Raw genomic sequence first — 12,431 nt, 5'->3', positions numbered from 1 at the left:
AAAGAAGATAACGGGTTCCAGACTTCGTTGATACTGAACAAATTATTAAAGAGTGATGATTATTAATTGGAGGGTTAAATGACAAATAATTTCATTTAGGTCAATAGAATACTGCCATATGAGATTGGAATCAGGCCTTGTCAGCAGTACCATCTGCCATCTAGCAGTTTTAAGATGAACAAGAGTACTTAATTCTCAGACCTCTCTCCCCTTTGAGTAACACAGGAAATGGTCTGTTTGTATGGCTGGATAATTCCACTACAACTTGTAAATGCTTGAATTGTTGAGCAGGCATTATTATTTTGTATTATTTCATTCTTAAAATATATTATGCCCGCTCTAGAAAATTAGAATCTAGGTTTCAGTCAAAGACTTTTGTTTTGATTAATGATTGAGCATGTTGTGATGATGGGGACAAAGATTCTGATGTAAAAGGTGATATAGGATTTTACATAGCAGATTTAGAATCTACTTTTTATAGGATTATAATTCCTCTGATGACCATTAGAAATTTAGAGCAGTTAGAAATACTGGCTCTTAATGTGTATATTTGAGCCTTATCTCAAGGAACATTTGTGTCCTAATCTGGTAAAAGCCCTTCATTACCATGGTACTAGTTAATAATTTTTTATTGATGATTCTCTTTCATTGTACATTAGAAAAAGAATTATTCCAGTCCTGAATTGATGAATGTCTTGATTTGCATGACATGTGCTTATTTTTTTATAAAAAAACTACCTCATTGTCTGCCTTTTTGATATTTTATCTAATTCTAAGGCTTTTTCTGAAGAACCAGCTCCCTGTACTAATTTTTTTTTGGTGTGACATAAGACGGCATGATTCAGTCATTCTCTTCTAGGCTTTCCTACCTCTTCGCCTTTCTTTTGTCTTTCTGAAGTGTTATGCAGCATAGAGCTGCATTTAGATGAAAGGGTATATTTTCTTTTTAATGAGGTAGCTGTGACCCTCCACCTGCAAAGATGCTGTCCATGCCATGATCATATTAGGTTTGCTGAGCTAAAATACATTCTAAGCACATAAATTAGACAATGAGTACCTGCAAATGTCTCCTCTTTTGTCACTATTTCTGCAAAGCACATTGTCTCTGTAGAGGGTCATTGTAGGCAAGACCACAGAACATGATCAGCTGTTACAAAAAAATATACACTGAGAAGGGAGGCTGTGCTCCTTTGCCAGATGAGGACTTCAACAAACAGAGCATGGTTTCATCAGAGACTGCAGTGTGCTCCCTGCATGTCCCACTCTCTGCTGAAGGAGAATGTGCCAGGGGATGAAAATACAGAATATGTCTTGCACTTGCAACAGGGCAGAATTGGGGCCATGTCCATTGGCATGTTCTATGCGCGGCAGGACCAGCCACATGGGGCAGATGGCCTTCAGGGTCCTGGGGTCCATGTCCTTGTACTCCTCCCAAGAGCTGGGACTCAGCCACCACTGCAGCACTAGTAGCCTGGCTCCTGTGTTAAGCACATGGGGTAAATCAAGGAGGAAGACACTTGCGGGCCCTCCCCAGTAACTCTCTTGTGCCAAATGCAACCCTTGTAAGGTGCCACAGTTCATTGCCTAGGGATATCAACTTGGTTTCCTTAGGAAAAAAAAAAATAGCCTACAGAGTTGTTTTGCCTTTTGGACGAGCTGCTGACTCAGTGTTCAACCTAGAAAGAAGAATAAATGATGCTGAAAAACATAGGAGTTGTTTTGGTTTTTTACTTAGCAGCCGTAGTAAGTGTGCATGTGACATATACATGAGCCTTGTCTTAAACCTGGGGTTGAGAATTCTTTTCTTTAGTGAAGAAATGTATATTTTTATTGGGCTTTGGCTAGGTGGTGACACTTTACTCATGAAGAACTGATGTGCAATGCTAGAATGAGGCGTTACAAAATCCTAGCATCCTTTTTTTTTTTTTTCTTCCTATCTACTGGGCATGTGTAGAATTCTGAAAAAAAAGGTATTTGATTAGGTACCAACATCTGGATTTTAGATTCCTCTTTGAAGATATGTGCAAATGGTTGTTAAAAACATCCCATGCCTTTTGTAAATAAAGTGTAATCAAAATTGGAAGGAATGAAAACACTTCCTTAAAAAGTGTTTAAAGAACCCATCTTGGGCTGGATTATTGGGTATTCTCCTATTTTAAAATGCAGATTCTGTATTTATTAGTTCAGCAACTTCTTTGTAAGGCTATGTACTGAAAATTCGTTTTTATTTTCTCACAGCTAATTATTATTTTCAGAACACATGTGGTCTGAAATACTTATATTGTACCTTAATGGCTCTGCAATATGGAACAGATTTATTTCTAATTTTCTATTTTAAGTAACTTCTTAAAGGTAGAACCTACAAACTTATTTTATTTAAAAGACTAATACCAAGCAATATATGATTGACTTATCAATATGGTGCTTCTTCCTTAGCCAAAAAGTTTTTGTTCTATTTTCTTTTCAGGAAGGAGGCACAGCTGGATGAAGAAGGGCAGTTTCTTGTCAGAATAATTTATGATGATTCCAAAACCTATGATCTGGTTGCAGCTGCAAGCAAGGTCCTTAGTAAGTAATATGGATATATTCTTTGCCCATTCATCACATAAAAGATAAACCCCTCCCCAAAAATCTGTGTAGCAGAGAGAGGCAGGATTTAGCACAGAGGAAGTGAAAATAGGGTATTGGTCAAAGAGAGAATTTTTTTTAAATCTCAGAAATAAGGATTTTTAAAAAAATTTATCTAAGATACTGTTATTCCTTTTATTTCTTGAAGTGATACTTATTACTTCCAAAGTATTCCAAGTCATAGGTACACCTTAAACTGCGGTAATATACCTCATCCACAGAGCATGGTCAGTTACAAGGAAATGTGAAGTAACAATATATGGCTGTAACTACCTTGCCAATACACCCAGGTTTCAACCACTGCTGCAAGAGCAGCCCATGAATGAATCCTTGATCTCTCTGCTGAACAAGCCTGCTGAGTTACAAAAATATCTGTGACATGGGCACATCTCATTTCATATTTGCCGTTGATTTGGGTCTCATTCATTTTCAATCATTGCAGCTCTGGTCTGGGGTTTAAAAGATAGAATTATGCGCATGAGCATTATTTTATCTGCAGACCCAAGCACGGTATGAATTTATTCTGAATCAGTAATTAGCCAAGAACCTGTAAGACTGTGATGACTGTAGTAGTTTTGTTGAACTGGAGCAGCTGATGTGGTTTCATGCTATTGCAAACCAGAAGTAACTTCCCTGAGGCGAGCACTACTGAGTTCCTTTATTTTCAAGTAGTCATGTCTTACCTGTATCAAAATCTAAAATGTATACATGTGTGAAATGCACAATGTGGCAAAGTCATAATGGTAATTGGTAAATCCTAATGAAATTCCTGTATTGAATACTCATTATTTACCATGTGGACCCTGAATCTCGTTTTTCTCATATTCTTGACCTACTGTATCTGGGTAGAGTTTAGGTACTGTTTTTCTTATTTATGAATATGAGACTAAAGTAGTAAGCAAAGTGCATGAAATGCAGTGTTTAGACTGAGTCATATTTTCCTGTTTTAACTAGATCTAAATGCTGGGGAGATTCTTCAGATGTTTGGGAAGATGTTTTTTGTGTTTTGTCAAGAATCTGGTTATGATACAATTCTACGTGTATTGGGCTCAAATGTCAGAGAGTTTTTGCAGGTAAGAATTTTGTGCCAAGTTATTTCAGATACCAAACAGAAGTGTGGTCTAGTCAACAGATCAGATTTAGATTTGGAGATACAGGTTGTGCTGTATAATCTTCCAGTTATTTGTGGAGAGGTGTCTGAAAACTTTCTTCCTTGGTATTCTATAGAGCTTGCCACCGCTCAGCAGTTTTGGCATTGTTCTCTTTCCCTCTCAGTTAATATATTATTCAATTACCTGATAGAATAATAATTTTCCCATAGCATCTTCGACTGTTCAATTTCATTAAAAAGGAGTGAGAAGGCAGGTAAGATGGGGTTGCAGAGGCATTCATAAATCTAAAATTTTGTTTGAAATTCCAAAGGAAAGTTTTGAACAGAAGTTTTCATGTGTAACAAAAGTATGGAGTACAAGAAACATGAAAAACCCCACCAATTCAAATTGGCCTGTGTGTGTTAAGTGAAAAGTCTTACCTTGTTTATAATAACAGAAAATGTGGTCTTCAGATTTGTAGTATATTTCTTCTCCTAAGTTCTCTTTGACTAATTATAGACACATTATGTACAGAGATAGGGCTCATACACAGCTTATGTCTAAGACATGATCATCCGTGAGGGGGGGATAGAAGAGCAGTGTTTAAGTCAATTTTTGTGCTTTCCTAGCTGCAGAACAGTGTGATACTGCACTGTAAAACAAAACAAAATTATAACGATTTTTCAGTAGCATGGGAGAAATGTAGTGACTTCTCTAAACTGTGATTTCTAAGTGTAGAAGAAATGCACTTCCTTTTTTTTGTCACCTGAAAATTGTTCACTACAAAAAACCACTTTGGATTTAAAATTTGTGATATATATCACTCTGGGAGAGAACTCTGTGCTGCAATGACTTTAAAAACACTGAATTGATTAAGATTTCATAGGAGATTGCCCAAAAGCTGAATGTCAAATCTCTATTGATTTTCACTGGAAATTTATCAGCCTCTTGTCATCTGTTCCCTTAAAATCTGTCCAGCAATAATAAGTGGAAAGAACATAGTGCATAATTTTCTGAATTATTAGAATATTTACTTCTGTGTCTCATGACCTGCCCCAAAATCTGGATTGTTCCAGAGCATCTTAGATGTAGTCAACCCAGATTTCTTGAATAAACCCATGGAGTGTAATTACTGGGCAGACAGACAGGGTATGTGTATGCTCCAGCATGTGCATACTGTGTGTGATGTGTATACCATTGTCTGTCTATGGGATGTGACATCCTTTATATTTCATAGCTTCATTCATAGGCTGCCCTCAAAGGAAGCCTTAAGATAAATGTAATTTTTAAAGATGATTTATATACTGAAGTTGTGGTTAGGTTTGAGTAAGAATAGGGGAGGAGGAAAAAAAAAAAGGTGTAGCTGGCCCATTGCTCCGTCACTTTGGGTACACATGCATGGGCCAGTCCTTCCCTATTGCTTTCCTTCATCCCCTTTCCCATAAAGTATACTTCTTTTTCCATTACTTACCATGTATGATGATAAAAGACTGGATATGTTTGTAGTGCACACCAAACCTCTGTAAAAGCGTGAACAGCTTACATTTATATTCTTCTAATGATGGTATTTTAAGCTGCTTTGTTTGAATTTCAGTGTTAACAGATGATGTTAGTTATTATATACTTCTGTAAATTTTAATAGGACTAATGTATTGGTAGATGTGCCAGAAGTGTACTTTTTAGCTTTTTATTATGATGGAAAATCAATGTTATCTGTGATTTATTATTTTTGCATCTTCCAGCAGTCAGATTAGGTCAGGAAACTTAATTTATAAACCTATTACAAAAAAGGTGCAGATTGGTTTTAATGTGCTGAACTTTTGTCAAATTCTTAAAATACATAATTGAGTTCCAAAATGTGCTTTTTGAAATCCGTACTGAGTCCAGGATATGCGAAATAATTGAGGGCTGCAGCTTTTTAAAGCTTATGAAAATAAATCTCATATTTATGTTCTGTTTCCCTTGACATCTCAGCGAAAATTTAGTTTATTCATAGATGAAACACAGGTACTTCAATCTTCATGAAAGAGGAAAAAGATAGCACAACTAAATCTAATATTTATACTTTCTATGAAAAGCACAGGCCTGGAAAAATTGCAAATCATATTGAAAGTCAATGTGCCAAAAAGAAGCGGTGTGAAAAGAGGTACTTCCTAAGAAACCCGAAGTGTGCTTTTGTGTTATGTTCAGTAGCTTTCTACTGAATGAAAATCAAACACTGGAGTAGTGGTTAGTTCTCTCATTTAGGGAATCATTTACATGGCTATTTAGTTGTCCATAATTGCAGCGCAATAAATTTCAGGGAACTAATTCCTCTTTTAGAAAAGTTTCCAGATGCTCTGTACCCCATGGATCTGAACAGCATATCTTTGTATTTCAGGTGCCAATCACAACCCTTTTGCTTTTAGACAGGCCAGGACCTGCCTGATTTAGTATCACTGCTTGTTCCACTCGGAGATCCCTTTGTGTTTCACCATGGAGCTGATTACTGCTTTCCAAAACTCTAGAATTAGTGTCTCTGGTCCCAGCAGAAGCTCTGGCATACATCTGAGCAGTCCAGGAGCCAGCTATTCAGGGAGAGAGCTTAACCTATTATTTTCTGTACCTGACTGCGTCTCTGGCCCACAGCAGGTGAACAAACTAGAAAAAAAAAAGACACATTTATTCTTCCAGAAGCTGCAATGTCACTTTACAATGGATCAAACACAACAAAAAATAGGAGTGGGAGTGACAATGACAATGTCTAAGTGACAGGATCTGGGAGTGATTTCAGTTCCTTTGTCTGGAAGCACATCTGTACTGCTTCACTGTGTGTTGTAGCAAGGTTCTGAATACAGTAAGTGCTTAGCTCACCCCATAATCAGTAAGCATGGGAAGAAAAGACACATTGGGGACTGGAAAGCAGCTGCAATACATTCTGGGCAAGTCCTCTGCTCTGGATGGTTAGAGAGTAAAGTCTGAAGGGCATATCACATGGGCTCACCTGTGACACTGCTTGGACAAAGTCAGCAATGGGGTAGTAGGGTGGCAAAGTGGTCTTGTAGAATGGGGCTACTGCCATATGTTAACAACACTTGTGCTGGACTTAAATGTTAATAATTAGACAACCATCTTATAAAAATTCTGTCCTTGACATTATCCTCCCATAACAAATTCCTTTTTTAAATTCTTCAAATGTTGCTGACTGTGTAACTGGAAGATTATCATCTTTTCCCATGTATCTCATTAAGAGTTTTTTTCTAAAAGGTCGATATATCCCAGCTGTTTCTGAGGCATGTGTACTGAAAGAGCAGTTCTGCACCCAATTAAGGAGACTGGGGGGCAATCCCCTGGAGCCAGTCAGCTCTCTCGCTCTTTTCTCATCCACACTCTTTCAAAGCAATCTCTTCTAATTTATTGTCTTGAACCCTGCAAAGATCTTACAGAATTTGCCTTCAAGCATTATACTTTTTGCAACTGAATGCTCACTGACAGCTGGAATGAATTGACTCCCAGATTGTCGCTTCTTCAAATTTTAATTTGGAGGTGTTGACGTAGCAACAAAAACATGAATTTGAAACACACTAAAAAACTGAAGGAGGAAGTTCCAGGCTGAGTACATCCTACAGAATTAATTTCTGAGTCTCATTTCCTCTGGAGGCCTCCCAGGAGAAGAGGCAGCTGTTCCAGCACTTCACAGCTCACATGATATCAAGTTGAGTATGCTTCCACAAATTTGATGCTCATGAAAGGTGGAGAATGGCCCAGACAGCACATTAAAAATATTTTCAGCTTACTTCTCCTTGTGCTGAGAGAAGACAATATGCAAAACCTGGTACTAGCAGTTACCTGGGGGGGTGGGAGAACAACATTTAAAATATGCAATAATGTTCTGGACTTAAGATATAAAGGACTTATATGAATTTTACAGCATAGGTAAATAATTATGTGGGTTGCAGCACTACCCAGCAAGGTTGCTCTAGGTTGCTCTTTCTGTGTTAAATATACAGTAGATAGTAAACTGAAGCCTTGATAATTGCTTCATAATCAAAGTTGGAGCTAGACTTGTGTTCTAGTGTGATTTTGATCTCATTGTTCTCTTTAATGTCTGTATTTGATATGCCTATCAATTTATCATTTGTCTTTCCTCTCCAGATAGCAAATTGTCTGGTCAAAATTTAAAGTTAAATACATAAGATGTCCGGGACATCAGCTGGAAAAATAGCAGACCTCTTCCCTTTCTTGAATAACCTGTTCTGAAACATTGTTACAGCAGCTGTGATATGTTCTATGTATTCTGGGATTTTTTCAATTATTCACAAAGAAAGTATGTATTTGAGAGTGGTCTTTAAAACATTCAAATCTTTACTTTAAATTTGAGACTTTCCCAGGTCCTGTAAACTTGGGTTGACTATTATGATGTCAGAACTATCCCGTTTCATTGAAAATAAGGAAAAAGATTCATGTTTATTCAGACGTGTATTTGTATCTGACATCTAAATTCACATCTGAAGAGGTGATTATAGGGACTAGAATTTGGAAGGGATGAAAATGGGTGAGGTACAGGAGCGAGAAAAACAGACAAGCTCTTTAATCATCGGAGTGTTTCAGAATGCAGCATAGTCAAGCATGAATTCTTACTGTCTGGAGTAATTTTTAATAGTGCTAATTCTGATGCCGTTCATCATCCAAATAGTGCCAGAGGAGATGGAAAGAACAATCACAAGCTACCTGAAAAGCCTGCTATGATGGCAGTTCTACAAATAATAAGGCAATGCACAGGGAGTGTGAGCAGTAGGAGAAAGGCGATGTTCAGATTAGACAGAATATGTACTTACTTTCTTCAGAACTAATAAGTGAATGCTTTATAATCATGTTTTTAATTTCTTCTTCCAGAACCTGGATGCTTTGCATGACCACCTTGCTACTATTTACCCGGGTATGCGAGCCCCTTCCTTTAGATGCACTGATGCAGAGAAGGGGAAGGGACTCATTCTGCATTACTATTCGGAAAGAGAAGGTCTCCAGGATATTGTCATTGGAATCATCAAAACAGTAGCTCAACAGATCCACGGTACAGAAATAGATATGAAGGTAATGTCTGAAGGGATGTACATACTGGAAGTTTATGTCATTAGGAAAAATTAAGAAAATCAAAAGTGAGGTGATGGCAAACAATCATTTTCATTGTTGCTGTCCTCTGTGAAGCAATGGCATCAGTACTGACTCAGGAAGAGCCATCATCATTGTGTTGCTTTAAGGACACGTCAGCCATGTGCTGGGATGGCCAGGACTAATTTGCAAACAGACCCAAATGGGAACAGCTCAGAACAATACCCCTTATTCAAAGAAGATGACAAGTACAGAGATTAGGTACTGGATTATTTGGGGTGCTTTTTTCCATTTTATTTTATATTTGGCATATATTTCTTACTGTCTGCTGTGTTCTTTGAGAACGTGGACATTGTCTCTATGTCCTAGATTCTTCATCTATGTGCAGAGTGTGAGAGTGATGTGTGTTGATGAGGCTTGGCTGGCGAGCAGAGAGTTTTCCTCCCAGCCTGCATGCCAGGTCCATCCCAGAACCAGAATGTGTTTGTGGGTCTCATACTACCACTGTGTGGGAGTGTGGCTAGACATACACCTACAGCCCCAGAAGTGGAAAAATGTTCTTCAGTCACAGAGTTTGCATAATGTCATGTGTGCTGAGTCACTTGTGAAATGGGAAAGAGGTTTCTGCTTTGTGTCCATACAGAGCAACAGGAAGATTTAATTGATATGCCTTGCATATGTAATGGTACAACATCAGAGCTTGGTCCAAGATGCAGATATATCTGGGGAAAAACAGCAAATAAAAGCTTTCTGATGCTAGAAATATTGCAACTGATAGAAAATACTTTTCATCAAGTAGAAGAGAATCTAAGCAGGTACAGCAAGCATTCTTTTTTTTTTTTTTTTTTATGATTCCCTAGTCATATTACATTTCTAGCACAGTTTCATTGTATACTTGTTCGGAAAATCTGTTCCAGTTTCATGAGTGTATCACAAAACATGATTTTGCTCAGATAAGAGATGTACGAGGAACCCAATGACAAAGGTATTTGTATTGCTATATTGGAGTATTTGCCTTCTAGGTTTCTTGCTGTAAGCTAGCTCAGGTTTATACTGAATGGATAGTTCTGTATAGTGATGGTGATATACTTGATGTCTCCATTTAGGTTCTATTTTGTAGAAATTCATAGTTCAAACTTTTACAGCAGGTGTTAGTAATCAGATACGGAAGGATGCAAGAGAATCAAAACAATCCTTTTCTAAGGTCCTTGTTTATTCAAAGTGCTGATACAGTCAAGGAGGACCATGTTGGAAAGTTGGCTGCAAGAGTGCTGAAGCTGTTGCTTGGCAGCATTTATTTTGGTAGCACAGACAGCTTACACAGTCCCCCTTCTCTTGCTGCTCAAGCTTGTCCTACGACAGCTTCTTCAGCTGTGTCTCTCCAGCTGTTGTGAAGCTGTAAAATAAACTAGACTGAGGAAATGAACTGGTTTCAAAATAACAGGGGTTTTTTTATGGGTTATTTTTACTCACATCTGTTCCTTTATGTGGTTTGGTGTTCTGTCTATCAGAGTTCTGCCAGCATAGTCGAGGGGTCACGCAGAGTCAAAAGTGATCAGTGGGGCAGAGGAGAAATCTGGGTTGCACAAAGCAGCTACCAGAACAAACTTCTGACAAACTGTGTCATCAGTCTGAATGTTACTTTGTTGAGAAGATTGTATTGGATGGTACTGGTATCCATCTGGGACATCTCACAAATAATACATGTTCCAAAGAGGTTTAAATATTGATTCTAAATTTATTTCTCATTTTCATTTGACTTTGTTAGGCTTTTCTGGAAATTTAATTGTTATACTGTAATTAAATAGAAATTGAATAGTGTTGGTCAAACCTATTGTAAGTGAGCATAAAGTTTAATTTAAATCCAAACTATTCTTCCAGACCATCTGAGCCAAAAGCACTTAGGTGCCTAAAAATTAGTATTACCTCTAAACTGAAGAAAGTGTATATACTGTCTGTATTTTATTTTGTCTGTTACCCTGTTTTTTCCCTTGTCCCTGTTAGAAATTCATGTGCCCTCAACCCTGAACTTTTTCTTGTCTCTGCTGGTTAATAAAGTCTAGCTTTTGACACCTTCAGTGACATTCAGTAGTGCTTTGCTCCACAGGTACTCACAAACTTCAGTGGTGGATAAGCAGAGAATAATCAGCTACTTGTTTCTGTAAGGTGAGAGTGCCAAAATTTGCAGCTTATCCACAAAGACAATGAAAGTCTCCCTCCACAGGTCAACTATTAATCATTAATGGTACAGAGTGAGGGTTTTAAAGCAGAGTAAGTCTGCTGTTGTGGTACCTGGCTAGTTTTACATCATTCAAAAAAATGAGAACAGGAGAAAAAAATTGGCCGACTTCTTTCATCTCAATCCCTTGCCTTGTAATTTAGTAAATTAATGCTTTCATGTTTCAGACTTAGTAATTAATGCATTGTTTGAAATAGCACAGCATGGGAAAAACAGTGGAGTTGCTTCATCCCCTCAGTGTTTGTGGACAAATCAATGCCTCTTCTGTAAAATTCTTGGTTTGAACTTTAGTTAGAATTTTGCTGAAGGAAGAATTTTTATTTGGAACTGATAAGAGCCCCAGTGCCTAGCCCTAAGTGTCTGATGTTATGGGAGTTGCCTTCTGACTTGCAAGAACAGAGCTGAGATTCCCGAGTTGTCTTTCCAAATCTCTTTTTCCAAAGCATTTATGTAACAATCCATCACAGGACTGGTTTAGTAAGGTCTACAGTTCTCTTTATAGTAGTGTAAAGTTGGTATCTGCAATTTGATGCTTAGTACTTTATTATCCACTTTTCTTCTTTGGCTGCTTAGAACAAATGCTTACATAAATCTGCTTGAGAGAATGCGTGCTTCTAAGTGTATTTTTATTAAATTTTGCTTGTATTTGTCTTACATATTACTAGTTTCTGTGAAGGTGGTAGCAGATCTTAACTGTTTACAATAATACTGTTTTTATTTCATTAAGTGGTTAGATTTTGTTTCATGGGTTACACAGAATCACAGAATGGCAGAGGTTGGACGGGACCTCTGGAGGTCATTTTGTCCAACCCCTGCTGCTCAAGCAGGGCCATCTAGAGCCAGTTCCTCCAGACCATGTTCTGATAACTTTCAACTATCTCTAGAGATAAAGACTCTGCAAACTCTTTGGACAACCGATGCCAGTATTTAGTCCCCCTCACAGTAAAAAAGTGTTTCCTCATGTTCAGACAGAACCTCTTGTGTTTCAGTTTGTGCCCATTGCCTCTTGTCCTGGCACTGGACACCACTGAAAAGAGCCTGGCTCCATCCTCTGTGCACCTTCACTTCATGTGTTTGTACACATGGGTAAGTTATCTCTGAGCCTTCTCTTCTTCAGACTGAACAGTCCCAGCTATCTCAGCCTTTCCTCTTACAAGAGATGCTCCACTGCCTTCATCATCTTAGTGGCCCTTAGTGACTCTCTCCAGTAGCTCCGTATCTCTCTTGTGCTGAGGAGCCCACAACTGGACACAGCACTCCAGGTGTGGCCTCTCCACTGCTGAATAGAGGGGAAAGATCACCTCCCCCAACCTGCAGAGAAAACCTGAGGAATGTCATGATCACAAGAGGAAGAATAAATACTGAGAAGAACACATTGTTCT

General features: G+C 38.1%; 1 protein-coding gene across 1 annotated transcript in view; it reads left to right on the top strand.

The window, feature by feature from the left end:
- The window catches only part of GUCY1B1 (guanylate cyclase 1 soluble subunit beta 1), a 46,964-nt gene that overhangs the window by 15,604 nt on the left and 18,929 nt on the right, over window positions 1–12,431 (top strand). The window contains exons 3-5 of the mRNA XM_074822963.1: window positions 2,468–2,568; window positions 3,583–3,701; window positions 8,595–8,792. Coding sequence (XP_074679064.1) covers window positions 2,468–2,568; window positions 3,583–3,701; window positions 8,595–8,792 — 418 coding nt within the window. The remainder of the gene's footprint in view (window positions 1–2,467; window positions 2,569–3,582; window positions 3,702–8,594; window positions 8,793–12,431) is intronic.

Source organism: Strix aluco, chromosome 4 (genome assembly GCF_031877795.1).
Source record: "Strix aluco isolate bStrAlu1 chromosome 4, bStrAlu1.hap1, whole genome shotgun sequence".
NCBI classification, from domain to species: Eukaryota; Metazoa; Chordata; class Aves; order Strigiformes; family Strigidae; genus Strix; species Strix aluco.
This window is presented reverse-complemented; position numbering and strand designations above follow the sequence as displayed.